Source organism: Antechinus flavipes, chromosome 4 (genome assembly GCF_016432865.1).
Source record: "Antechinus flavipes isolate AdamAnt ecotype Samford, QLD, Australia chromosome 4, AdamAnt_v2, whole genome shotgun sequence".
In the NCBI taxonomy this organism is placed as follows: Eukaryota; Metazoa; Chordata; class Mammalia; order Dasyuromorphia; family Dasyuridae; genus Antechinus; species Antechinus flavipes.
In genome coordinates, this window is record NC_067401.1 from 173,554,569 (window position 1) to 173,581,916 (window position 27,348).

Here is a 27,348-nt window from a genome sequence, read left to right on the forward strand (position 1 = left end):
TCACCACCTCTGTTTGTGAAAGGTCTTGAATTTTGTGGTAAGATGTCCAGCATCCAACAATCCAGCTGGATTGGACCACATAGCTTAGAGCTAGACAGTTGGATGAGCTTGGCAGTTATTTAGCTAAAGAGTACTGCCATTCCTCTCGAGAATTAATGTTTTCATCCTTTAAAGGTAATGGTTAATAGAAAGAGCTTTAAAGTCTATATTTAAATACACTGGTTTTCCCTGGCTGAAGTGGTAAGATTCAAAAGTCAAACAGTGAGCAGAAAAGTCATTTTGTGTGAGTCAGTGAAGCCTTCAGTCTAGAATTGTGAGTTACCTTAAGCACATAAATTTTCCTCTTAGTAAGCAAGGTAACTTTGCTTCCCTGGGACTAAGCTTCTTCATCTGCAAAATGAGGAAGTTTGGCTTTTTAAACTGTGGTTTAAGACCCTATATTGAGTATTGTTATTACTGGATGAGAGCATGAAGTTATGCTTTATTATCAGTAAATATTTGATTTGTATACCTATTTTATATACTCACATACATGGGGTCACTTAAAAATTTCTCAGACAAAAAGGGGTTGTGTGTGGAAGAAATTTAATAAGCCCTTTAAAGTTTCTTGTAGCTATAGGTGTTATGGATCCTCATATTAACGTTGGGAGATATATTTGGACAGATAATTATCCTGTAATCAGGCAACTGAGTTTGAAGTTGAAAAGACCTTATTTCACACACTCCTTCTTGTAGTGACAAAATAAACAAAATCTTCCCTTAGAAGCAAAGGCATCTGACCTTTACACATTCACTTAGATAAATTACTAGATTTGCTAAGTGCTAATTCATCACTTGCTTCCGGTGTTTGGAGAGAAGTCCCAAAGGTAAAGTATAACAGAATGTTGTCAGTGTAAGGAAGAAAGAGAGCAAAGAAGGAACTCTACCAACTAATTCTCCCTTCATAATTATAAATAAATAAACAAATATAGGTAAGTTTGTGTGCTATAGAAGACCATAATTTCTTTTGCTGGTAACAAATTCTTTCTAGAAATTATTCTTGAGGTCCACTGCTACTAACAGAAAGAAATCACTCCTGATGATTATACCTGACATTGTGATGAGAAAGGACAGTTCAACAATAGTTCTGCTAGGGTTTTTAGCATCTAGTGACTGATTATGTCATGGGTATTGGTAACTTCCAAAGCCCCCCCTCATTCAAATTCAATTCACTTGAATGTAATGGTATCAGCTGCCTGATGTCATGGTAGTCTGAGAATGAGAATTGGAGGACAAATAATAATGTGAAGTCTGTCACTGGCAGGACAAGGGATAGTTGGAGCTTTGTGAGTAATGTCTTTTTCCATTCCCCAAAATTCAAGGTTACTCTGATGTCTAAAGTGGACAAGGGGCCCAAGATGCCAATGTGGTCATAGCCATGAGTTAATTACCAAAAAAAGTTGACCAAGAACTGAGATTTCTCCAAAATAGGTGAGAGTTTTATTCTGAGTATGCTGCAAGTATTTTAATTGGGTGCAGCTATGTGGCACAGTGGATAGAGTAATGATCCTGGAGTAAGAAGGATCTAAGTATAAATATAGCCTCAGACACTTATTGACTGTGTGACCTAGACAAGTTACTTAATCCCAATTGCCTCCAAAAAAAAAATATTTTAAATGGCTCTGCCTTAGTAGAAAATACTAGGTCCTAGGAAAGGTAAATAAGAAGGCTGAGGGTGACGTGAAGTAGGGGTGAAGAAGGTAGAAAGGTTAGGAATTAGAAGAGTTCAGAAATATAACTTTATCCCAATCATAAGAACACTGAGATATGAAAATGACTTTTATGGAAATGTTTTGCATGGCTTTCTCAGTGTGGGGGTATAGAGAGAAAGGGGGAGAATCTGAAATTCAAAATTTTAAAAGCAAATGTTAAAAAAAAAGTTTTACATGTAACTGGAGATAATAAAAATATTTTTTAAATTTTTAAAAAGAACATTAAGGCATAGAAGGATCTCAGGGCAAAGCAGTAATTAGGGAAGGGTAGCTAGTACTTGGTTTGTAGATCCCAATATTTGGGTAGAAGCTGTATCTCAGAATCTAACTACTGTATGTCCTTTGCCAAGGTCTTAATTTTCTTGAGATTTGGTTTCCTCATTAGTGAAATGAAAAGGTTGAACTTTCAGTTCTGTTTACCTGAAATCCTTGTTTTTCCCAGTCTCTATTCTCCTTGGCCCCCTGGAAACCTCCTTTTTTTTTTTTTTTTTTTTCTTTTATTGGACAAATTTTCTTTCATCCCAGAGTACCCATGTCACTTTCCTTTCAACTTGAGGCAGGCACTGAAATAGTTTTTTTCTGAAGGTCCCATATTTCTTAGCATCTTCTTCAAGATTAGTTGCTTCTTTCATACTCCCTGGCACAGTCCTGCCACTTTCAGATCCTCCTCCATCCTCCACTCTGATATTATCGTTCAGCAATTACTCCTCTTTTTTTTTTTTTTTTAAAGTTCACTCCATAATGAACAGATTTTTGGTGTTTTAATCCATGAACCTCAAAATCTTTCCTAACTTGTTAGGAACTTTCCTAACAAGTTAACTACCAGGTTCATGATCTTTCCCACTAATTCAAGCAATCCTGATCTATCCTATCTCCTCCAAAAGCCTGCCTCTTCTATCATCACTAAACTCTCTCACCCATCTCGAAAAAAATCTTTCTTGATCCCTCCAATCCCCCTATTATTCTTTTTTTTTCTTTTGTAACTAAACTCTTTGAAAAGTCTACAATAGGTGCCTTCACTTTCTCTCCCCTGTCTTTTTTTAACTCCTTATTATAAGATTTCTGACTTCATCATTCCATCAAACTCTCTCCAAAATTACTAATCTTTTAGTTGCCAAATCCAATGACCTTTTCTCCAACCTCTCTAAAACCTTGTTGATTATACTTTCTCTCTAGGCTTTTGGGCCAGCACTTTCTCCTGGTTCTCCTCCTACCTATCTAGCCACTCATATCCTGTTTCCTTTGTTGGATCCTTTTCCAGATCATTTCTTCTAACCATGTGTTCTTCAGGGATCTATTTTGGGTCTTCTTTTCTTCTCCCTCTATTCTACTTCTTTTAATGATCTCAACTCCCATCAATTTTATTACCATCTTTATATAGTGATTCTCAAATCTACTTCTACTACTCCAGCCTTTCTGCCAATCTCCAATCTCTCATCTTCAACTGCCTTTCAGACACCTCAAACTGGATGTCCACTAGTCATCTTAACTCAAAAATGTCCAAAGTGGAACTTAACTATTTCCCCCTCTTTCTCCCCTTCATTTCCATCTCCTCTGCTTACAGTTCTTCAGACTCACAACCTACCTAGATGTCATTTTCATTCCTCATGATCTCTCACTCCCCATATCCAAGCTGTTGCCAAAATCTATTGATTTTATCTTTGCAACATCTCTCAAAAATACCTCCTTTGACATTGCCACCACTCTAGTACAGGCCTCCCACTTCATGCCTTGATTATGACAGATGATTATTATCATCCAAGCTTGTGGAATTACCTGCCTTAAGTCCCTTTACACATACAATCCAACCTCTATTCAGTCACTAAAATGACTTTCCTAAGGTGCAGATCCTATCATGTTACTCCCCTAGTTAATAAATGCTTGGCTCCCTATTAGCCTCAGGATTAAAGACAAAATGTTATGTTTGGCATTCAAAGCTCTTCATAACCTAACCTTTCCTACCTTTCCAGTCTCTTTACACCTAATTCCCTGACATCTACTCTTGAATTTGGGATGCTGGTCTGGCTATTTCATGAACAAAACATTCTATCTCTTGGCTCTGGGTATTTTCTCTGTTCCCTATACCTGGGATGTTCTCCCTTTTCTACCCATTATTGACCTTCCTGGTTTCTTTTTAAGTCCCAACTAAAACTCCATCTTTTACTGGAAGTCTTTCCCAATACCTCTTAATTCTAGTGCCTTATTTCTGTTAATTATTTCCTATTTATCTTGTATATAGCTTGCTTTTTATATATTTGTTTTTCTCATTTTCTCCCTCCATTAGATTATAATCTCTTTGATGGCAGGGGTTGTCTTTTGTCTTTTTTTTTTTTTTTTTGATACCCCCAGTATTTAGTATAATTTCTGGTACATGATAGGTGCTTAATAAATGTGTATTAATTTATATTAATTGATCCTCTCTAACTCTATTACTTTTTTAATATTTTGGCCTTTCTGTTTCATAAATCTCAAATTCTATGAAATTGTCTTCGACAGAAAATGTTAATAATGAATGAAAGGTATGGCTAAGTAGAATAGCTATGTAAGATCAGAAACCTTAAAACTGGTAGATAGAATAATAGAACATAGTCCAAAAATTGACCTTGGATTCTCTTGCCTTCTTCTTCCCACTGATTTTTCTCTATAAGGTTAAATGGGCTTACCACAATCTCTCACCTGAATCTTCATGATGGCCTTGATGGCAGCCTCAAACTCTTCTGAGTTGTTGTAGTCAACTGTCCACACGTGTGGCTTGCCAATGAAGTTCTCAGCATAGGGATGTTGAGAAAACACCTGGCCGGGACACAAGGTGTCCTCAGCTTCTCTGTGTCCTGCTGAGGTAGCTCAAGTATAGAAAGCCAGACAGCCCTCCAACCCAAATGTGCTGAAGGAATATAGTCCCAAACTCTTTGATTCTGTTCCATTTCATCATATTTCCCAGGTTCCTTCTACTTTAATTCCCAACCAACTGTGTTCTAGTCCCACAGCTTTTGTGTTTTTATTTACATACCCTAGACTCACAGATTTTAACCTTTAAATCTCTAACTTCACTTCCCATGCCTTAGTTTCTCTTCTCATTCTGGAGATCCAATGGAATTGTTATTGGAATCCCTAAGTTCCAAGATATAAGTAGGATCTGGTAACCGAGGTAAATTCAGTTGTTGGGGGCTAGGAAGTAATTAGCTCAGGTCTCTTATATCAGTGAAAGGAGATAGAGGAAGTGAAAAGTGGCAGGAAGAATATGTGGCAGTAGGGAAAGGTACTCCATGGAAAGAGTACAACCCATGATAGGAAAAGTTACTGGGAAAAGGCAGTCAATTGATGAGACCTAATTAAAAGCCAATTTAGAGGATTATCAGCACTTTTACAGACTTCAGGGGCCCTCTTCTAGTTATATCTGGCTCCTCCCTCTTGAAGATCAGAAGCCTCCCATCACTTACCTCTCTGGAAGTAGGTTTTCCTCGAAAGAATTCATGGTTGAGGGAGCTATGAGGTGGGCTGAAGCGAGACTGCAGGAAGATGCAGCCATTGGCAATAGCCTCTAGTGGAGCAGGACCTTCATAGGGGAAGCCAAACCCTATGAAGAGCTAGGGAAATAGGTAGTAGTATTGTGAGAACAGGAATTGTTTATGTCAGAGAAATATGAGTAGGTGGGTGAGGTTTTGGGAGGAAGGTGGGAAAAAAGTAGGAACCAAGAAATGAATCCAAAATTTTTCTCCCAGAGGCTATCAGATAGTTCCAAGAAGCATTTACTTCTACACAGAAATATTTTTATTCTTCTATCAAGCTTGCCAGCCTTAGTTAGGTTAATACCATCATGTAGTCCCCTTATGAGTCTCCTTGTGGCATAGATCTGTCTACCTGGAAACCCATATTTCCTTGCCATAGTTTCCAAAGCAGCAAATGTGAACTCTCTGTACACCTGAGGCCATGTGGAGCTAGCAAACCAAGAGCCCTTCAAGAGCAGTAGCTCCTAGACCCATCATTCCTTCATCCCAATAAGACTGTTTCCTCTCTAACCCAGACCTTCTTCTTCTTCTTTGAATGTTAAAAACTATTTTTATGTGTATTTGGAAAAAATAAAATATTATTGAGACAAAAAAGAATGGAATCATGTAAAGTCAGATGTGACTGAATAACAACAATTACCAAATGTCCCACGAAATAATATTTTTTACTAGCTTTAGGACATATGATTACCATTTCCACTATTTGCATGAATAGTCATGAGCCATCCTGCCCTTGTGCTGCAACTTCTTTCTTCTGTTTCATTTGCAGCAAGATTCTCAAGCTTAATGTGATTTAGATTCTCCAGCATTATGTCCACTCATGAGTCATTGTACGAACAGGTTGGAATAATTTTCATCTCAAATTGTCTGTCCCCCCACTGCTCTCAATCTGGCCTTGGAAGTGACTTTATTTCAAATCTGGCCTCAGATACTTATTAGCTATGTGACTCTGGGCAAGTCACTTAACCCCCCATTGCCTTAAAAAAAATTTAAAAATAAAAAAAAAGAGGTGACTCTGTGCCCCTCACCTTAGCTTTTCGCAATAGCTGTTGGAATTCCTGCTGTGGCAGAAGGCCATGGTTCTTCACAAAGGCAGGGACCTCTGGTGGCCGCTGGGTCTCATAGTACACAGTGCCATGGATCTCCATGTACTTGTTCAAGATGGCCAGAAATTTCTCCTTGCCCTGGGAGAAGAAGAGAAGGAATTACCTGTGCAGAATAATGCAGAACCACCTATGAGGCATCATAATATAACTGAAGAGTCAGGAATAGTTGGTATAATGACAAAAACTCGTAACTGGGAGTTAAGGGCTTGTGGCATTTTCTATCCAAATGAGACAGTTGGATTAGGTTGACTTTCAATTCTATATTCCTATAACCCTTAGCTCTCCTTACCTTAGATTTATCTAGGGAAGTAGTGCTGAGAAGGGAAAGAGAAAGAGAAGGAAGAAAAAAAGTTAAGGAGAGATACTAGTCCTAAGTCTTTCCCAATGCTGAGCCCAAAGTGGGGAGGGGAGGATTCATTCCATCAATCTCAAGTGCAAATGCTTACATTAGGGAAAGGCATTTTCCCAGGCAAGGAATCTTGATATCTCAAATACCTCAGGGATATCTCAAGGAAACCTTTATTAAGCATCTACTGGATGAAAAACCCAATTCTAGGGGTTGAGGGTTATATAAAATTTCTATAAAAATCATGCCAATAGGCAACTTATTAGTTACCTTTCCATTTTTCCTTTCAGAAATTAGAGATTTTAGCATGGGCTATTTAAGGTAGAGAAAATCTGTGTCTGAGACAACTTTCAAAATAATTTTCATGAGGCCCAGATTTGACCACATCACTCCTCCTCCCCCCAATCAAAGTCTTCATCAGCTCTCTGTTTTTAAGATAAAATACAGATTCTTTAGTCTGACAGTGAACACTTTTCATAATATGGTGCAAAGCTACCTTTCCAGCCTTCTGTCTTTTTATCCCCACCTCCTTTCTTTGAATCTATGTTCCAATCAAATTGGGCTTTTGATGCATTTGTACAATTTGTTTCCCATGCCTGAACTGTACATCCTCCTCCTTTCTGTCTCTTGGACTTTATTTAAGGTTCAATTCAGGTGCTGCTTCCTCCTTGAAGCCTTCCTTAATTATAAAGCGTTAATGCTTTCTTTCTCTCTTTCTCCTCAAATTATCTTGTATTTATTCTTCTGTAAAAGGATATGGTTAGACTTTATGACCTCCAAAGTCTCTTTCAGCTTAGAATGCTATGACTAAACATTATCAGGCTAAGTATTTTTCCAGTAGTGGGGATAGATTTTCCTTATTTTCCCTGCTTCCCTTATAAACTGACTAGGTCCCTGATGCCAGGGATAGAAAGGAGGCTGTGAAACAAAGAGAGAGTAACTGGCTCATACATTTAGATGGAACTGTGGTCCTAGTCTCATTAGTGCTACACTCCTTGCAAGGCAAAAAATCATTGAAAACTGCAGTCTGCATTACTAGCCCCATAAAGCTATCACTGGACTGGATCTGGACTTGTGCTTCCTTTCAGGAATATAATGACCTTTTCCCTCTCTTCTTCCATCTTTCCTCACCCTCTTATCCCCCTCTCCCACCCTTAGTCATGAATTTGTCATCTGATTCAATTTACTTCCTTATATCTCTGCTTGAAGAAAAAAAATTCTTGTTCTCCTGTAGTTAGAAAGACTGGCATAATGACTCATGAGATCATTTGCTAAACAACAATGCCCCAGGCATTTAAATCTGGTGAAGAGTAACTTTATTTACTAAACTTCATGATTTTATTCTCCCAGGGCAGTATCTTCACTTTTCTTGTAAAAATAAACTCACTTGTTTTATTATCCTCTCTGCTTTCTTTATTTCTCAGCAACTATCATGTTGTTTTAAAAAGTAACTATCAAATGTGAGAAGCAAAGATTTTCCCAGTCTCATTCCCTTTCCTTTCAACCCCATGAGGGTCACTGAAGTTCTCTACTGAAGGTTAGGGCCTTTTTGCTCTTTCCTTTAATATTCTTCTCTGCAAGTCTTCACCTTGTTACCACTGTAACAAACTGGCCTCTTGGTGCTACCTGCTGCATATCACCAATATAGTTTATTCCTTGGCACCTTTTTCACTCTCTAGGGGCAGTCCTCAGGACAGAGTGTCAAATTGGGTTTCAGAGTCCTGGTCTCTGTCTGCCCCTTCATAGAAAGATCTTTCTATCCAGCTATTCTTATTGTCTTTCTAGTCTCCTCACAAGACTATTTCCCTCCTCAGTTAAACTCAATACAGGTGTCTCAGATACCAAGTTTCACTGTTCAAGACTCAACAGATAGGAGGAGGATAAAGAGCAATCAGAAGTTGAGACATATCACTTGTACCATACCTGTATCTTCAGTATCCCCAAGAGGTGGGCAGAAGAAAAAAGAGGGGAGAAAGGATACATTAGTATCTCATCCATTAATCCAAACTGGATTCTTTAAAAGGGGTTCTCAGGACCAGCCATTTTTTTTTTCTCTTTATCTGGCCTAATTAAAATAATTTATATATATATATATATATATATATATATATATATATATATATATATATATATATATTTTGTGATTCCTAAGAAAGAGAATTTACTTTCTCCAGTGATCAATTTAGTGTCTCACCCCACAGCCAAGTTTCTTTCTGGTGTTTAACCTAAATCCTCTTGTTCTGTCCCTATAAGGAGGAAAAGAATAATTGGGTATATTTCTGTCAAATGACCTTTAAGGACGGCAAGTGGAATAGGATTCAAGACTAGGTGTTTTTTAAATTGGAAGCAAGGATTTCTTCTGAGAATCAACTCAAATGTCTCCTGAACCTGGGAGAGAAGTCTTAAATAAAGTCTTAAATAAATTGGAAATAAATCCAATTATAATATTCTATGAACCTTAGGTTTCTATAAAACATAGGTTTCTGTGGAAGCTCCCATTCCTCTTCAATATTAGAAAGCAAATCAGTTGACATGTAGGGTGTAATCCTACCCTAAATCCATATGTTTGTTCTACTGAATTCTCTCTACTATACTTTGCTTGAAGACCTCAAGTGAGCACAGAACCCACAAGGCATTCCAATCTACTTTTGGAGCATTCTAGTTGTTAGGGAATTTTTCTCCCTTGATATCATTTTTCTTGCCTCTTTGTAACTTCCAACTATTGCTCCTAGGTATGGCCTCTGGGGCCAAGCAAAGTAATATAGTTTCCATTTTCCATATCTTAGAATATTCCAAGACACATGCTTAGAAGTCTTCTAATCTTCAAACTAAACATTTAGTTTTTAGTTGTTTTCATCTATCTTCCTGAAGCATAATTTCCCACTACTGAAGCTGTTCTATCATTTCTCTTCTTCTAAATATATATTGCCTAGAATTGAATGCAGTTCTTTAGAGATATTCTGATTGAGGCACGGTATCCATCATTTAATTGTACTGTCATCTAATTCACATCTCTCCATCTCGTTTATTCATAGGAATATTATGAACTTGTCAAATATTTCACCAAAATCTTTGTCATGTTATATCTATATCCATATGCTATATCTATAGCATTCCTCTGACCTACTAGTCCAATAACCCAATCCAAAAAAAAAAAAAAAAAGAAAGAAAGAAAAAGAAATGGGTTAGTTTGTTTTCATGTGTTCTTGACAAGTTATGCTTATTCTTTGTAATCATTTTCATTTCTAGATTTCACTAAACATCATTAACATGTTCTTGAGTACATTATACTCAAGAATAGCAGTCATTTTAGTAAATTACTTCAATCAAATGGATGGAAGAGTCATTTTAACAAGTTTTTTACAGTCCTGAATCTTTTCCTTTCCCATAACCTCATGATATACATGGACCTTGATGGACCTTGGCTATATATGTTAAAGAGGACCTTTTAATGAAAATCTTCCCAATTTTCTGTGCCTTGAGTTCTAATTCATATTTGTTAAACAATAGGATTTTTGATGATCAGGGGATGGTAGAAGAGAAGTAGACTCTTGCCATCTGGTTCTCACCTTCCAGATGCTGGCTTCCTTGCCATATACCACAGCCATATTGCTGGCTTTGTTGTTCTTTATAAGCTCCTTCTCTGTTGAGTTGAGCTCCTCTGACACAAAGCCCATGAAGGAGTTGTCCGGCGTGTGAGCTGCATGCCAGGGAGATGCAGGAAGGAGAGAAAGGAAGAAAGGGTTACCTACACATCCAGGATTTTTAGAGTTGGAAGGAAATTTGAATATAAACTCATCCAAACTAGTTAATGATTATCAGTTTCTCCCTCTTCATACTACCATCTCCTTCCCTTCCACCCCATCCACATAATAACACATACCTGTAATTGTTTTAGCCAAAGGAAAATAGTTCTGTTACCTGGGTGCTGACAAATCTCAAATAAAACATTAGCCTTAGAGATATTAGTACTCAAAACAAGAGCTTTCCCACTCAGCTCGACTTTCCTTCTTCCTTCCATCCACCCTGCCAAAACCCAGCCCAATTCCCACTCCAAGGCTTGAGCCTTCTCTACAGTCATTCTTTTATCCAATAAGCCTCCCCCCCAGCTTTTTCTCCTCTTATCCTAAATTTACATATCTTTATTTTGAATCCTCATCTCTTTTCTGAGCTCCTGTCCCAAATCTCCAGCTCCTTGCTGGAAAACTCCATTAGAATGCTTTGTAGGTATCTTAAACGCAAGAGTTCAAAGCAGAACTCACGTTTTCTACCCAGTCCACCCTTCCTACAAATTTTCCCATGTCTGTTGAGAGTACTCTTTCTCTCCCAGTTATCCAGTTTCATCATGTTGGAGTTTTGTTTGTGTTCTTTCTCCTTTTTATTGCATATCCAAAACTGCCAAGATTAGTTGATTCTACAGTTATCCCTTCCATATCCCAGGGATTAGGAGCATTTCATTCTCCCTCCTCCCCACAATGATCTGGAAAATCCATGTAAAATTTTTTGGCCCTCCTTTTATACCAGAGAAGAATTCTTGAGTGTTTTTCTTTTATTGTTGTGAGAAATAATTAATTGGGACCTCCACTCTATTTTAATCAGTATTAATCAATTTGATAGAATAATATCAAAGTTCTGTATATTAGGCCCAGAGCTGTGAGCTGCAGATTCTAAGTTCACTTGCTTAATTATAGAAAGTTAACTAGAGGCCCTGCACTCTTATTTTCCCTTGTCATGGTGATCAAGTCCAGAGTGACAGAAGTGACTCAACTACATAGAAAGACCTTTAATTTATTTTTGTACCTCTGGACTGATGACCATCTTAGAACCATTTAGCTCACTGACTGTGATAGCTTCTACAATCTTCTCCTGCATAACCCAAGGAGAAGCTCATCCATATTGTGAGGAGATATTTCTTGCTTTACCCAATTCATGATCCTTCTGACATATTACTTTGCTTACTTTAGCTTATGTTTAGATTATGACATCATATGTCAATTGATAGAATTATTCTGTATTTGGCATGATTGTTCTTGAATGTCTAGAAATCTAGCCCTATAAAAATAGGACTCTGGGAGAAGGAGACTTCTCAGATTGTGAGGAAGATCTGAAGTCCATTTTTTTAGAGACCACAGACCCTTTTAAAAAGTATCATTGGCTCAGAGCTATGCCTCAGTCTCTTATTATAGGAGGAACAATTTTAATCCTCATATTGTAAAATTTGAGTTGATTTTATACAATACTATATGTATATTTTTCGTATTTCTGAATTTTTCAATTTTTTTTCTGTCATCTGCATGCCTTCTTGTGTTGTTTGCTACTTCCATGAAACTTTCCCCAAATTTCCATTTGATGCTGGTCAGCAAAATCACAATGTGGAAGGGATAAACTATAATCTTTCTAAGGCTCAGATCTGATCATGGCACTTCCTTAATCAAAAAATTTCAGTGTTTCCCATTGCCTCTTATACTTTCCCAGCATTATTTCATACCTCCTATCACTAAATTCTTATGTTCCAGATGAATGAGACTCCTAAATTTTCCTTAACATTATATCTTCCACCTCAGTATATTTGCACCATTTGTCCCCCAAGCCTAGAAAGCATTTACCTCTTCCTTTTAGAACCTTTTCTTCCTACAAACCTTATCTCCTGCCATTTCTATAAAGCTTTGCCTGATCTCTGTCCACCCCACCCTCCAGTTGTTAAGAATAATAAGAATAAATAAGAATAGATATTCTTTCCTCAAATTTTCCTAATATGATATTGATTTGTGTTTATATTGTGTCTTCTCACAAGAATGTAAATTATTTGAGGGCAGACATTGTTGATTCTGTCTTTACACTACCCCTCCCCCCCTTTCTCTCTCTTTTTTGCTGAGGTAATTGGGGTTAAGTGACTTGCCCACGATCACATAGTTAGGCAGTGTTAAGTGTCTGAGATCACATTTGAACTTGGATCTCCTAATTTCATGTGTCTTTACATCTCTAAGCCCAGCATAGTGTCATATATATTTTGGGGATACAGGCTCAATTTCATCAGTTGTATTAAAAGTATATTTATTGAGTTAAACTTACATGATATCTTCCTATACCCCTTTTATCAGTAGTGACTTGAAATTTTTTCTAATAGTTTATTTTATAACCCTTTAAATTACTTAAGTTTATAACATTGGGTATTGAAAGTATTAGGTTGTAAGTTCTTTGACATCTTATCTAAACTGTATATTTCACCCAGAAGAATTATGGAATTATTTGTATATTAGGTAGGTAGTATAGTACTTGACAAGTATTAGTACTTAGTATATAATAGGTAAGTACTTAATAAAGTTGTTGTACCAGGGGCAGCAGAATACACTGAGAACAAAGCCCACCCCAAATATGAGGCTTTCCCAGCCTATCTGAATTCTTTCTTTCTTTAACTCTTGTCAATTAAACTCAGACCCATCCTATTTATACCTATTTAGAAAAGACATCAATTACATCAGACACTAATTAGCTCTGTGGTCTTAGGCAAGTCACTTAAACTTGTTTGTCTAGGAAGCAGCTAGGGATTCAGTGGCCAGAGTGCTGGGCTTAGGGTCAGGAAGACCAAAATCATAAAGTTTCAAATCTGCCTCAGATACTTACTAGCAATGCGGCCCAGGGCAAGGCACTTAACCTCTATTTGTATTGGCAAACTACTTCAATATCTTTGCCAAGAATGGCCCACAGGGTCTCCATGTCATACTTTGCAGCTGGGTGGTACAATGGATAGAATACTGGACCTGGGGTTAATGATGGCCTACCTCTTAGAGTGGTTGTAAGGATCAAATGAGATATTAATTATGTAGCACTTAGCATAGTACCTGCCACATAGTGCTATATAATTATTATTATTATTATTCCTTCCCTTCCAGCAGCAGGGGATTTGTCCTGAGAGATTTGGAATTAGATAAATAAGAAAGATTGAGTTGTAGAAGTATTACAGATAATTAAAAGGTTCCGGAAGCAAGGCCAGGAGGGTAAGATCTAGAAAAAAACATTCAACTTTCCAGTTTCTTCCTCTGGGAAAATAAATCAATAGTTAATAGTTTGAAATGGGCTGAGCACTGCTTAGGAATTTCTTTTTAGATCTTAAATCTCAGCATGACTTAAAAAGGGGACTGGGACAGATTTGGAATCAGAGAGTATGAATGAAAATCTTAGTACTGTTATTTATATGTTCAGTCATTTCGGTTGCATCTGATTCTTTGTGACTCCATCTGGGTTTTCTTGGCAAAGAGAATGATTTGCCATTTCCTTCTCCAGCTCATTTTATAGATGAGGAAAGGGAATTGCCCGTGGCCATACAGCTAGTTTGTAGCAGATTTCAACTCTTGAGTTTTTTTTACTTCAAGCTTGGCTCTCAATTTACTGTACTACTTCACTGGCATTTGGGGGGGTGGGAATAGGAACTACAATCATCTTGTGTGAAGCTCATTTTCTTCACTCTTCATAGAATGAGATGGTTTGACAAAATGGCCTCTAAATACTAATGAGGATATGATAAAGATTGAGAGCTGGGAGGAAATTCTGAGATTCACAGAATTATAGGTATACAGACACATAGAGCTTCCATTAGGCATTTCCCTAATGGGAGCTTTTGGTCTGTAGTGTTCTGGAATCCGAAACATTATAATGCTTCCCTTGCTGAGATTGCTGCCTCTACTATCTTCCCTGTCTATTCTGAACACTACCAGAATAATTTTAAACATATTTTTCTCTGTTTTCCTGCTCAAAAGCCTCAAATCTTTTGATTTATGTGGTCAAATGCAAACTATTTAATTTCTAAGGTTTTCCACTGAGTCTTTTCCACACTTCATTTCCATCTTCAGCCTTCTACCCTTAATTCTTAATATCCTTCCTTAATAACTTTAGCATTAGCCAAGCTAAGCAGTTTGCCACCCCACAGTAATTGGTGCCCTTCCCTTCACATATTGTTGTACCACAGTTCCCTTTTATTGTCCTGCCTCAGTTTCCCTAATTGTCCTGCCTCCGTTTTCCTAAATTGTTCTACCTTAGTTTCCCTAAGTTTTTTGCCTGTTTCCCTAAATTGTTCTGCCTCAGTTTCCCTTAATTGTTCTGCCTCAATCCCTTAGTTGCAAACTCCCCTGTGGTTCATTAGGACTGATATAACTCAGGGCTAGTTACTCTAAGGTTATAAATTATAATTGTGTAAACTCAAGATAAGGGGGAGTTCAGACTTCCTGGCTCCTAACTCTTCCTAAATCATCAAGAATTTATGGTTCTACCCCCCAGCCTGTCAGAATCTGATTGATGGTCCCTACCTGGAGATTCCCACTCACCAGAATTTGGACTCCATCCCTTGCCTTTGTTTAGCTACCTGAACTAAGAGATATAAATATGTCACTGAGAACTCACATTCTTGCTGGATACTTTGAGACAAGAGTCCGATCCAGTCAATCAATTAAGCTCTCCCATAAATAAAATACTAAAAACTCTCTAATCTTTATCTTGCCTCAGTTTCTCCACCATTATAATATGATCTCCATCTATCCTTTCTGTTTAAAGCTTTTTCCTTCTTTCTCTCCACTAAAATACTGCTCAAAACTCACTTGCTTTGGAAGAAGCAACCTTCTCTAACCTGTCCCCATCTCCATTTCACCTCTTTATTTTATGTGCTATGATTGCATTTTTTACTTGTTTATATAATAGCCATTTATTTGGAGCTCTTATCTGGTAACCTTAGCTTTATAGAACCTGGCCAAGAAACAGACATCTGAATACAAAATTGCAGTGTAAAGGATATATCATTTTCTTTTTCTTTTTTTCTTTTTTTTGCTGAGGCAATTGGGGTTAAGTGACTTGCCCAGGGTCACACAGCTAGACAGTGTCTAAGACCAGATTTGAACTCGAGTCCTCCTGACTTCAGGGCTGGTGCTCTATCCACTGTGCCACCTAGCTGCCCCGATATATCATTTTCTTAGGCCCTTACTTTGAATCTATTTACTCTTAATTTACAGACAGTTCTAACAACCTGGATTAAAGGAGGTAAAATGGAATTGCTAGATAGGCAGTGGTATTATTGCTTGAATACTTCCTCCATTAGGATGTAGGCTTCTTGAGGGCAGGGATGTCTTTATTTTTGACTTTCTTCTTAGTGTATTATAGAAAGATGAGGAGATCACTTCAACATAGTCACCTTGCTTGGTCTTCTATGCAAACAGCTAGGGCCAGATAGTGCAGAACAGCTGCACCTTACAATATTTTAACAGTTTTCTTCAATCCAGGAATTCCAGATACCAAAGAATCCATAGGCCAAGCTTTTTTTTGCTATCCCTAGCCTATATTTAAGAAGGCAGCATAATCTATAACCAAGTTAGAAAGATTACTATTATTTAAGGAGTTTGAGTTTGTTTTTGTTTTGAAGGGGTGGCAACTGAGGTTATGTGACTTGCCCAAGTTCACACAGCTAATATGTGTCTATAGCCAAATCCAAGTTCACACAGCTAGTACATGTCTGTGGCCAAATTTTCACTTAGGTCCTTTTGACTCCAGGATAGTCACTCTATTCACTGTGCCATCTCATTGTTTCTTTAGCTTTGAGTCTGGAAGAAGTTTGCTCCAATTACTTGGAAAATTGTCTTTTATGGGATGACCCAGAGATAATAGATAAATAAGGTATTTCTGTTTCTTGTTTTATGAGACAATGTAGTATAACAAAGGGAGCTCTGAAATGGACATTAAAACAAACAAATACTAATTCAGGTTTGACTATTTACTGGGAGATGATGGGAAAGTGTGCTTCTTGGGTTCTCAGTTTCCTCTTTTGTAAAATGAGAGATTTAGGCTCAATGATTTCTAAGATACCATCTCATTCTAAATCTTATGACTCTGAGCAAATCTTTTAACCTCTCTGAAAGTCTGTTTACTCTTCTGTGAAATGAGAGGTTGGATTCAATGATCTCCAAGGTTCCTTCCAGGTCCAAGAAAAACTTCCCCTTTCTAATCCTCAACTTCTTAAACTCTGAAGGAGTTCTTCTGTGGTTATGCCTTCTTTTCTGAACCTCTCCCTTCAACCTGTTACCTCTCCATCATTAAGGGGTAGCATTTCTCAGAGAAACACAGTAGGCACACAGTAGGTGCTTAATAAATGCTTATTCCCTTTCCTTTACCCTTCTGAGAAGGTGGGAGCCTGGGGAAGAAGAACTTTAGTGTCATCCTCCTTCTTTCTCTCCTTTATTTGATGGTTCAGAAAAGAGAGATAAGATTCCAGTTGAACCATATGATAACACTCAGCACTCATGAGAAGGCCCTACCCCTCACCAGTCCCACATGGAGGGCCACTCACGGAACATCGTCATGAACTGCTTTGGGTTGAAGTTCCAGTAACCCCAGTTGGTTCGGTAACCATGCAAAGTAGCATATTCCTCATGGTTGTATGCAGGTTCTGTGCCAAAGGTGTCAATCACCCGGAATCGACACCTATCAGAAAAAGGTAAGGTTCATGGTCAATAGTCTACCTATCTAGGTCTACAGAGCAGCATATACAGAACCTAAATGTCATGGAAATCTTTCTAGGAAAAGTCTAAGTCTTTGCCTCTGAGTAAGTTCTGAGCTTCTTACATCCTTAGGCTGTATCTGACTTTCTTAGTGGAATATTTTCTTGGGTATGAAAGAAAATTCAAGGAAACTGGAAAGTCTGTTCTTTGGAGAAGCAAAGGACAAAACAGTTCTAGAAGCTATTCTCCAAAACATCTGTTACTTCTATTCTTGACAAAATCTTACTTAACTCTCACATGTGCCCAGATGGCCTAGAAAAACCTTTTCTATGAAGGATTCTGCCATTCAGAGTAAGAGATCTGACTGCAATGTAATATATCACACAGCTACATCTAGACACAGGCACACAATGATAGTTTCCTCCTCTTTTCTTAATTGAGTCCAGCAGGCCCATAGGAAGGGAGGAGATGGACTCAGCATTTCTCCAGAAATAGAAAAAAGTCATTAAACTTTAAACTTCCCCCAAAAGAAGCCTCATCTCCCTGCTCAGAGTCCCAGGCCGCTCTAAGGTGCTTGTTCCTCATACCAAAGAAATGTTGAATTTGACATTATTCCCACTGTGAGAGATTCAAGTTGGGTGAGGGTGCAAAAGAGCTGAATGAACTCAGCAATTAATTTTTAATAAAAGCAATAATGCAACCTGTCACTTTTTTTACTCTAATAAAATCATGTGGGATAGTCAATGGAATTAGAGAAAATGTAATAAATAGCAGGACTATCTGTGCTAAATTTAATTCCATATTTTGTTGGCTGTAGATATATCAGGGAGTGATTCCATTTGTCTTTCTCAGGACTGAAATGGATGTGGGGGATGTGAAAATGGAGGTTAGATAGGGGCGAGGGGATGAACTACTGGAATGATGGAGATGAGCAGAAATCTGGGAACTTCTGTTGACTGTCTTTAGATTGTTGCTATTACTCCTGGATTCTTTTGCCCCCATCACTATACCCCTCATCAATACCAGCTGCTTTGCCAGCCCAGTAGCATTTTCTTAGCCCCCCAAAATGGAAGCAGGTAAGAGCAAGGACACACTGGATGGGTAGTTCAGAAAATGCCAAAAGATCTGGCCAAAGTCAGAATTAGGCTTTGTTCAAGTAGCAGAAAGGCAGCTTGGGAAAGAAGAAAAAAAGACCAGGAAAATGTTTGATTCTTCTTCTCATCTATACTCAAGTGTGTCATGATGGGGCAGGCAGGTGGGGGGAGGGGATTCTGTTTCTGTTCTATTCTGGATAGGTTAAATGATTGAAAAACAAATGATAGCTGAATTGAATTTGTATACTCCTCTAGCATTAACCTCCTCCTATAAGGAAAGCTGTTCCCTTCTTACAAAAGTGGCTTATGAGACCAATTAGTACAACAAGAAAAATATAGGAGATGGAAGGAGGGCATTTATTCTTAATCATATAGGACATGGCATTAGATAAAATGTATGTGCCTTATAGTAGAGGCCCCAAGGTCACCAAAAGTACCTACCAATCTTAATGAAAGTGGAACAAGTCATTCTGGTAAGACAGCCTGAAAAACTTAAATTACTTTCAGTTTTTTTTAAAGTGAAAAAGGGATAGAAATCTCATCCAGATAACTTCTCATCTAAGCAATAGTTTCCTAAATGGACTCAACCACATTTAATAACCCTAATAACGCCTATAAAACACCTCTTTAAACTATAGCACTTACTAAAAAATAATACAACTCTTCCCCCACCCCCTCAACAAAATGGCAACAACAAAACAATGTTGACGGACAATCTGAAAAGAAGGGACTAGAATCTGAAAGCTATAGACCTGGAGTTTATAGAAAACTATAGAGTAAATATAGAGTAAAGTCTTGGATTTTAGAACTTTTAGAGATCTTATCCATATGTTGTCCTCCAACTCCCCACCTTCACCTCTGACCCAACACTTGCCTCTCACCTGTATTTCTTGAAGGACAGTCCCATGTGCTGTTTCATTTGCTGCAAGCCATGATAGTCAGTGTAGATGAGGTCAAACGGCAGGGGTATGGTGAGTGGACAGCTTCCCCGGCCTGGCGGTACCCCTAAGTTACTGAGAAAGGAACCCTTCAGAATTTGGGCCAAACAAGCATCCAAGAAAGGGAAACCCTGACCCAACCAAGTCTAGGTTATTAGTAATAATAAAAAGAATAGTGTTTCATTTGTCCTCTCAGAAGCCAAAGTGATCTTCCTAAAATGCAGGTCTGCCTATATCATCCCTGTCTTTAAAAAAAAAAATCCCAGTGACTTCCTATTACTTCCAGAATTTGTTATTTGTTATTTGGCCTCTTCCTATATTTCCAATCTTCTACTTTTCTCATTTCCATGAACTCTGAGATCTAGTAACATTGGCCTTCTTGCTATGCCTCAAACAAGACAATCCATTTCCTCACTTAATAAATTTTCACTGACTGTCCCCTATGCCTAGAATTATTTCCCTCCTCACCTTTCCCTCCTGTCTTCCCTAGCTTCTTTTAAGTGTCAGAGGCCAGATTTGAACTCAGGTCCTCCTGATTTCAGGGCTGGTGCTCTATTCACTATGCCACCTAGTTGCCCATAAAATAATTTTTAAGGAACATTTATAACTGGATGGGGGAATTAGAATATTCTTTGTTCCTTCACATGAGCTAAGCTTTAAAGAAATCTAGAGATCCTAAGAGGCAGAAGTGAGGAGAAAGCATTCTAGACCGGTGCAAAAGCACAGAATGTGTATATGAATGTATGTGAGGAATAAGAAGTAGATAGACCCGTTTGGATACAGTATGGGAAGGGAACTAATATATAATGCCTGGTTAGGTAGATTGGAGCCAGATTATAAAGGGCTTTAAATGATAACAGAGAAGTTTCTATTTGACCCATAGCTGAGTGATTATGCCTTTCAAGGAACCAGCCCTGTTGAGTAGCCGAGTGACAACTTCCCACAGTAAATGTGTTGGGTCTACTGTTTATTAAATTTAACTTAAGTTCAAGATTGTAATGATAAGCTAAGCTTTACTTCCTGAGTATGTTTGTAAAGAGGAGAAGGGTAAAATACTAGGAGCTAAAATGAACCTTTGGTTTCTTCTCCCCTTTTGAGAGGTTGTTTTCCTCATAAATTGTCACTATCATGGGAGGCTGATAAGACTCATCTGCAATCCTATGTGTACAAATTCAGGGGATTCTGAGGCTATGTCTTTTGAGAATGAAATCACACAGAGAAGCCACTTCCCCACCATCTCCACTCACTTTATCCCACCACACAAATAGAATCACTTTGGTAGGGAAGAAAATTCAGCTGACACTTTAAAGGAAGCTAGGGAAGACAGAAGGGAAAGGTGAGGAGGGAAATAATTCTAGGCATAGGGGACAGTCAGTGAAAATTTATTAAGTGAGGAAATAGATTGTCTTGTTTGAGGCATAGCAAGAAGGCCAGTGTTACTAGATCTCAGAGTTCATGAAAATGAGAAAAGTAGAAGATTGGAAATATAGGAAGAGGCCAAATAACAAATAACAAATTCTGGAAGTAATAGGAAGTCACTGGGATTTTTTTTTTTAAAGACAGGGATGATATAGTCAGACCTGCATTTTAGGAAGATCACTTTGGCTTCTGCAAGGACAATGTCTGGAGTGGGAAGAGAAAACCAACCAGAAAACTACTGCAATATTCCAGCAGTGAAGTGATGAGGGGTATCAGATCTGGTATCAGGGGAAAGTGTCAGAAGAGACTCTGCGTGTGTGTGTGTGTGTGTGTGTGTGTGTGTGTGTGTGTATGTGTGTGTATGTAACACATGCCCTACACAAAACAGAGAGATGTTATAAAGCTAAATTTGAGAGAAACTGGCAAAATAAAAAAGTTAAGAATGACACACAGATTGAGAGCCTGAATGACCGAAAAGATAGTGGAATATCCTATGGATTTCAATAGGGAGAGCAGGAGGAGAGGAAAATTTGCAGGGGGTAGACTCACTTTTTGTGAAACTACCTTCTTTCCTCTTAGCTGTCTGACCAGTCCTTCACTCTCCTTTGCTAGATCATCTTTTAAATTATTCTCCTTTAATATGTGTCCCCAAAGATCTGCCATGTTTTTCTTTTTTTTCTCTTTATCTTTTTTTTGGTAATCACATTTGCTCCATTGGGTTTAATTATCATCTCTGTGCAGATGACTATAAAATCCATAAATAAACACCTAATCTTTCTCCTGGACTCCAGGCCTGTCACACTAACTGAAAGACATTTTGAGCTGCATGTCCCAAAGGCTTCTCATACTCAGCATGTTCAAAACAAAACTAATTTTCTTTCTACCCTAAATCCAATATTTTTTCAAAATTTCCTATGTCTATTAAGGTCACTGTTTTCTTTCTCATCTCCTAGCTTTGAAGCCATTGAGTCATTCTCAACTTCTCATTTTTTCATCTCCTGTATCCAATCCATAACCAAGTATTGTCAATCTTCTATCTCTAGCATTTGCCCCTTTCTCTCCACTTGCAGGTCTAAAAGCCTTCTCCTCCTAGAATGATTCTTTTATGAAGGCAAATTAGGTCATTTAAAAAATCTCAATCCTTATTTAGCCTTTAATTACTGAATGGGCTTGGCCTCAGACAAACTGAGATCTGGGAAGACTCTAGCCAAGAATACCTACTGCAAATAGGGCCATCACCAGTTGTCTTGACCTATGTCCTCCCTGGACACCATGCCTGGAGGAGAGAATTAGACTGATGACTTTGCACAGCTTTGCCTCACTTAAATCCAAGTCACTTGGAAGTCAAGATATCACCCTCTTAATGTCATTGTTCTTTTTCCTAAAGCACCAATAAAGGATGAACAACAATAATAACAGCAACAAATAGTACCAACCTAGTTCAGGGCCTCGTTGGCTTTCACCTGGACTTTACTAGTTGATCTTCTTACTTTCAGTCTCTCTCTTTTCCAGTTCAATCTTCACACTGCTAACAAAGTAATCTTCCCAATGTTCACATCTGATCCCATCATTATGACTCCAGAGTACTTTTCCAGACTTGTTTCACATTACTCCTCTGGTACCCCATGTTTCAGCCAAACTGGCTTATTTACTATTCTTCCCAACCTGACATTACATTTCTCTGTTATACTTTGGCAGCAGACTGTCCTGGATGCCTAGAATACATTATTCTTATTTCCACCTCTTAGGATTCTTAACTTTCTTCAATACTCAGCTCAGATGTTACCTCTTCTAGAAAGATTTTTCTAATTCTCCTGGTGCTTAATTTCTTCTCGTCTTCAATTTATTTTCAATTTAGTTATATATAAATATTAAACCTCAGTAGTAGAATATAATCTGCTGAAGGACAAGGGTTTTTTTTCATTTTGTCTTTGTAACCCCTTTACTTAATAGCTGATATTTATGAGTGCTTTGAAAAGTGCTTCATATGCATTATCTCATTTGATATCTCATTTGATCTACACAAAACTGTTATTATCTTTAGTTTATAGATAAGGAAGGCTCAAATTGTTGACTTGTGTAGGGTCTGACCTAATATGGTGCCCTTTTTGTTGTAGCGATATGGTACAATGTTTAGAGAGATGAATTTGGGATCAGGAAGTACTGAGTTAAAATCTGGGCTCAGACACTTATTATTTATGTTACCCTGAGTAAGTCCGCTGTCTGCTTCAGTTTCTCATGTATAAAATGAAATAATAATGACACCTACTTCCCAGAATTGTTATGAAGATCAAATAAAATAATATTTGCAAGATGCTTTGTAAATCTTAAAGCTATATATAAGTAGAAATATATGAATATTTATAATATATAAATGCTAGCTAGTATTTTATTATCAAAACTATATTTTTATAATCATAAATACACATTGAATTAATTAATGGATTTGGATGCACACATTAACAGGAATAGGGAAATACTTTTAAAACCACCAAAGATGCCCACTTTGAGTCTTAGTTTGCTCATCTGTTAAATGAGATCTATAATCCTATGCATTCTATGCGTGTAGGAGTTATACCTATGAAACGTTCCTGCTGTCATCTCATTTCTCCTAGTCATCTTATCCTTATACCTCAATAGGACTTATGGAAGCTTTATAACCTAACCCCTTAATAGGGAGAGGTTTAGAGCAATGACAGTGTTGATCGAAATGTGATATAATGTAGTATCATGGAAAAAAACAATGGTCAGGGCTATCTAGATTTTGATCCTATCTCTGGTTTCTAAGCCATGTGAGTTTGAACTAGTAATTTTCTGGTTTCTTTGTCTATAAAATGAAGGGATCCTTTTTACAGATATGAAATCATTTGTAAATAATAGCATAAATAGCGAGCATAACTCCCAGTACCCTATTACTCCCCAGACTTTTAGCTTTATCCCATCATTCTTAGCTTTCAAGAACAGGGACTTCCAAATTCCTTTGACTTGTGATACCTTATCATTCCTGTACTTTTACAATCACTCCCCTTCCCTGATCCAAACACCTCCCTCCCCCTCCCCAAAAAAGTTCTAGCACATGATAGATGAGTAAATGCTAGTTGACTGATCGATTCATAATTAGCTTGTAGGTACCAAAGATTCCATAATTGTCTCAGAAAGCCACAAATGGTTGGTTGGCCTTCATTCTAAAAGAGGGCCAAAATGACAACATTATGTTGGGCTCAGAGTACAGTGTGTCCTAATGTAGCTGATCAGACCAATATGAGCTCAAAAGGCTTTACCACAAGTTGGCCACAAATAGTCCATATGAACATCTAGAATAGAGATGTCTCTAAATTTATGCATCTCATGTTTCTTTTGAGCTACAGCAATCCTGCTTTGCTTATGAGCACAAAACCTTCTTTGATGTGGACATGCAATGCAGAGTAGTCCTTTGCCAGTATCTCCAATTGATTCTAAAGTTCTTCAGAGAGACCTTGAGAGAGTTCTTATATTGCTTCTTCTATCATGTGGGTGTTTGCCTTGCATTGAGTTCTTTGTAAAATAGTTTTTTAGGCAAATGTACTTTTGGCATTCAAACAACATGGCCAGTCCATCAGACTTATACTCTCTGTAATAGAATTTGAACACTTGACAGTATAGCTTGAGAAAGGACCTCCCTCTTTGGTACCTTGTCTTGGCAATTGATCTTCAGAATCTTCCTAAAACAATTCAACTAGAAACAATTCAATTTCCTGGCATGTTGCTGGTATATTGGTATGTTTCACAGCTATACAACAAAGAAATCAGCACAACAGTTCTCTAGACCTTCACTTTAGTAAGCAGTCTTATATCTCTTTTCTCCCACCCTTTCCCCTGGAGCCTCCCAAACAGTGAGCTAGCTCTGATAATGCATGCATCAAACTCATCATCTATGTGTACATCCCTAGAATATACTACCAAGGTAAGTGAAGTTATCTATTTATTTATTTAATTATTAAGTATTTAAACTGTAAACTGCATTGAGTGCACAATTATCTGTGAATAAAAAAAATCATGCACCAACTGTCCCTCTGCTTTAGTCTTGCTTTGTAGCATTTTCAAGTTAAATAATTTATCATCAATGTGGTAGCTGACTTTGATCTGTTTTTGTTCTCACTGAAGGTGTCTGAATACATTGCTTAAAAACATCATGCTAAAAAGCATGGGAGCAACCACACAGCCTTATTTCACACCACTGGTGATTGGAAAAGCATAAAAACATCATTAATCATCCAGAATATGGGTGACGGCATCATGAAATTGATATACACAATACTGATGAACCCCGAGCAATCAAATTTTAACAATTTTCTGTAATGTTCTTCTCTAAAATATAATCTTCTCTGGGAGCGGATTTCTTGGGGGGCTTCTGGAGGCAGCCTTAATTTCAGTTCAGAGTAATAATCATCTCAAATTCAGCCAGGAGTTAAAGTCCAAATCCTTTATTGTTTCCTTTTAAGTCTTGTCTCCTTCCTTGGGCCTAGTTAGCTTTCTTAGAAGCCTATCTCTATCCTTGGTTCCTGCCGTTAGTCCTTTGCCTCTGCCAGCTTCAGCCTCTCCTCCTCCGAATGTCTCCAGCCAGCACAAAGATTGAAGTTGGAATGAATCTGACTCTGCCTCTGAAAGTGGGCTTGTGCTTCTGTCTTGTAAATCTCCTGGACTCAATGCTGGTTGAGGCTTCTAGCTTATATATGTTCTCTTAAAGGTGTGAATCGTAAAGGTGTGAAAGGTGTGAACTCTAATATGTACTAAGTTCATTAGTGAAGTAGAGAACTGTTAAGTACCATGCTAAATTAGATAATTATTGTCTCTATCAATTCCAGTGATTTAGTGCCTTGTAAGAATTCTAACAATTTTCCATAAGTCCTTTTGACCTTGGTCAGGTCGATAAGCATTGTATACAGATCTCAAGAATGTTCCGGGAATTTCTCCTGCAGTTGTCAGGAAACAAATAGCTTATCAATACTTTCTGAAGATATACTGACTCTCAGATAGTTGACCATCTTCTAGGTAAAGGATCAGCCTATTGAAGACTCCGGTGAGATTCTTGCCAGCAGTGACTAAGATAGAGACTCCAGCTTGTCACAGACAATCTATTTCCTTTACCTTTATAGAGATGGATATCTTTAAATTTTGAGGGGAATAATCTCTTCTTGCTATATAACCTAGAAATTTCAGTCAGCTTCCCCTCCCCTCCTTAGGCAATTGAGGTTAAGTGCCCAGGGTCACACAGCTAGGAAGTGTTAAGTGTATGAGACTAGATTTGAACTCAGGTTCCTCCTGACTTCAGGGCTGGTGCTCTATCATCTTGCTGCCCCTTCAGTCAGTTTTTGTATGCTGTAATAGAATCAGCACTAGGTGTTTTGCCACACAAGAAGACATTAATGGTCTTTAAAACTTCTTCTTTAGCTAGAAAGGATTGATTTCAACCTGAATTATATAGTCAGTGGCTTTAGTGTTGATTGATGATGGTCTGTTGAAAATACAATGGAAGTATTTAGTTCATCTCTTCTCCTTATTACTAATCAATATGGCTCCACAGCATTGCATAATTGTGCTGCACGATTAGATATTTGATTTATAAATAGCCTTCAAGACATCACAAAAGCACTTTAGATTGGGTTTTATCAGCATAAGCTGAATTTCATTTGCCTTTTAACTGAGCCAAGAATCTTGTGTCTCTCTAAGCTTCACTTTCACTTTACTTTTTTTTTTTTTAATTTTTATTTAATAATTACTTTATATTGACAGAATCCATGCCAGGGTAATTTTTTTTTTTACAACATTATCCTTTGCACTCGTTTCTGTTCCAATTTTTTCCCCTCCCTCCCTCCACCCCCTCCCCTAGATGGCAAGCAGTCCTTTATATGTTGGATATGTTGCAGTATATCCTAGATACAATATATGTTTGCAGAACCAAACAGTTCTCTTGTTGCATAGGGAGAATTGGATTCAGAAGGTATAAATAACCTGGGAAGAAAAACAAAAATGCAGATAGTTCACATTCGTTTCCCAGTGTTCTTTCTTTGGGTGTAGCTGCTTTTGTCCGTCATTTATCAATTGAAACTCAGTTAGGTCTCTTTGTCAAAGAAATCCACTTCCATCAAAATATGTCCTCATACAATATCGTTGTCGAAGTGTATAATGATCTCCTGGTTCTGCTCATTTCACTTAGCATCAGTTCATGTAAGTCTCGCCAGTCCTCTCTGTCACTTTACTTTTGATGGAGATAAATAAACTATCCTGCTGGTACCCTGTGAAGGGTTTTTTTTTTTTAATTGTTGTTGTTGTTTTATTTTTTGTTTAGTAACTTCTAAATTTCCCCATTATGTTCATCAAACCAATCATGAGGTTTGTGAATGTTTTGGCCCAGGTGAGTATATGCAGTGCTCTATACCAAATCTCTAAAAGCTGTCTACTCCATTTATGCTCCATTGTGGCCAATTGTGTTTTGGCTCAATTTCTTCTCCAAATTCTCCAAATTAATGTGTTGACATTAAATCTTCTGGTGGATGTCTTGTCTTGGGGCAGCTGCTTTTGTTCAATGTGAATATTTAGCTTGAAGAGGATAAGTCTATGATTAGTCCAGCACTCTGTAAATTCATCATTCTCACATCCTTTCGGTCTCTTCTCTTCACAATGCCAATTAATCTATTAAATGCCAATGTTTTCTGTAAGAGCGCATC

At 37.7% G+C, this 27,348-nt stretch overlaps 1 protein-coding gene across 3 annotated transcripts in view; it reads right to left on the reverse strand.

The window, feature by feature from the left end:
- MGAT5B (alpha-1,6-mannosylglycoprotein 6-beta-N-acetylglucosaminyltransferase B) overlaps positions 1-27,348 on the reverse strand; it is a 132,793-nt gene that overhangs the window by 18,290 nt on the left and 87,155 nt on the right. For all 3 annotated transcript variants that reach the window (XM_051995522.1, XM_051995520.1, XM_051995523.1), the window contains 6 exons: positions 19,166-19,297; positions 17,040-17,173; positions 10,282-10,412; positions 6,289-6,444; positions 5,192-5,338; positions 4,428-4,544 (listed from right to left, as the gene is read on the reverse strand). In XM_051995522.1, coding sequence (XP_051851482.1) covers positions 4,428-4,544; positions 5,192-5,338; positions 6,289-6,444; positions 10,282-10,412; positions 17,040-17,173; positions 19,166-19,297 — 817 coding nt within the window. The remainder of the gene's footprint in view (positions 1-4,427; positions 4,545-5,191; positions 5,339-6,288; positions 6,445-10,281; positions 10,413-17,039; positions 17,174-19,165; positions 19,298-27,348) is intronic.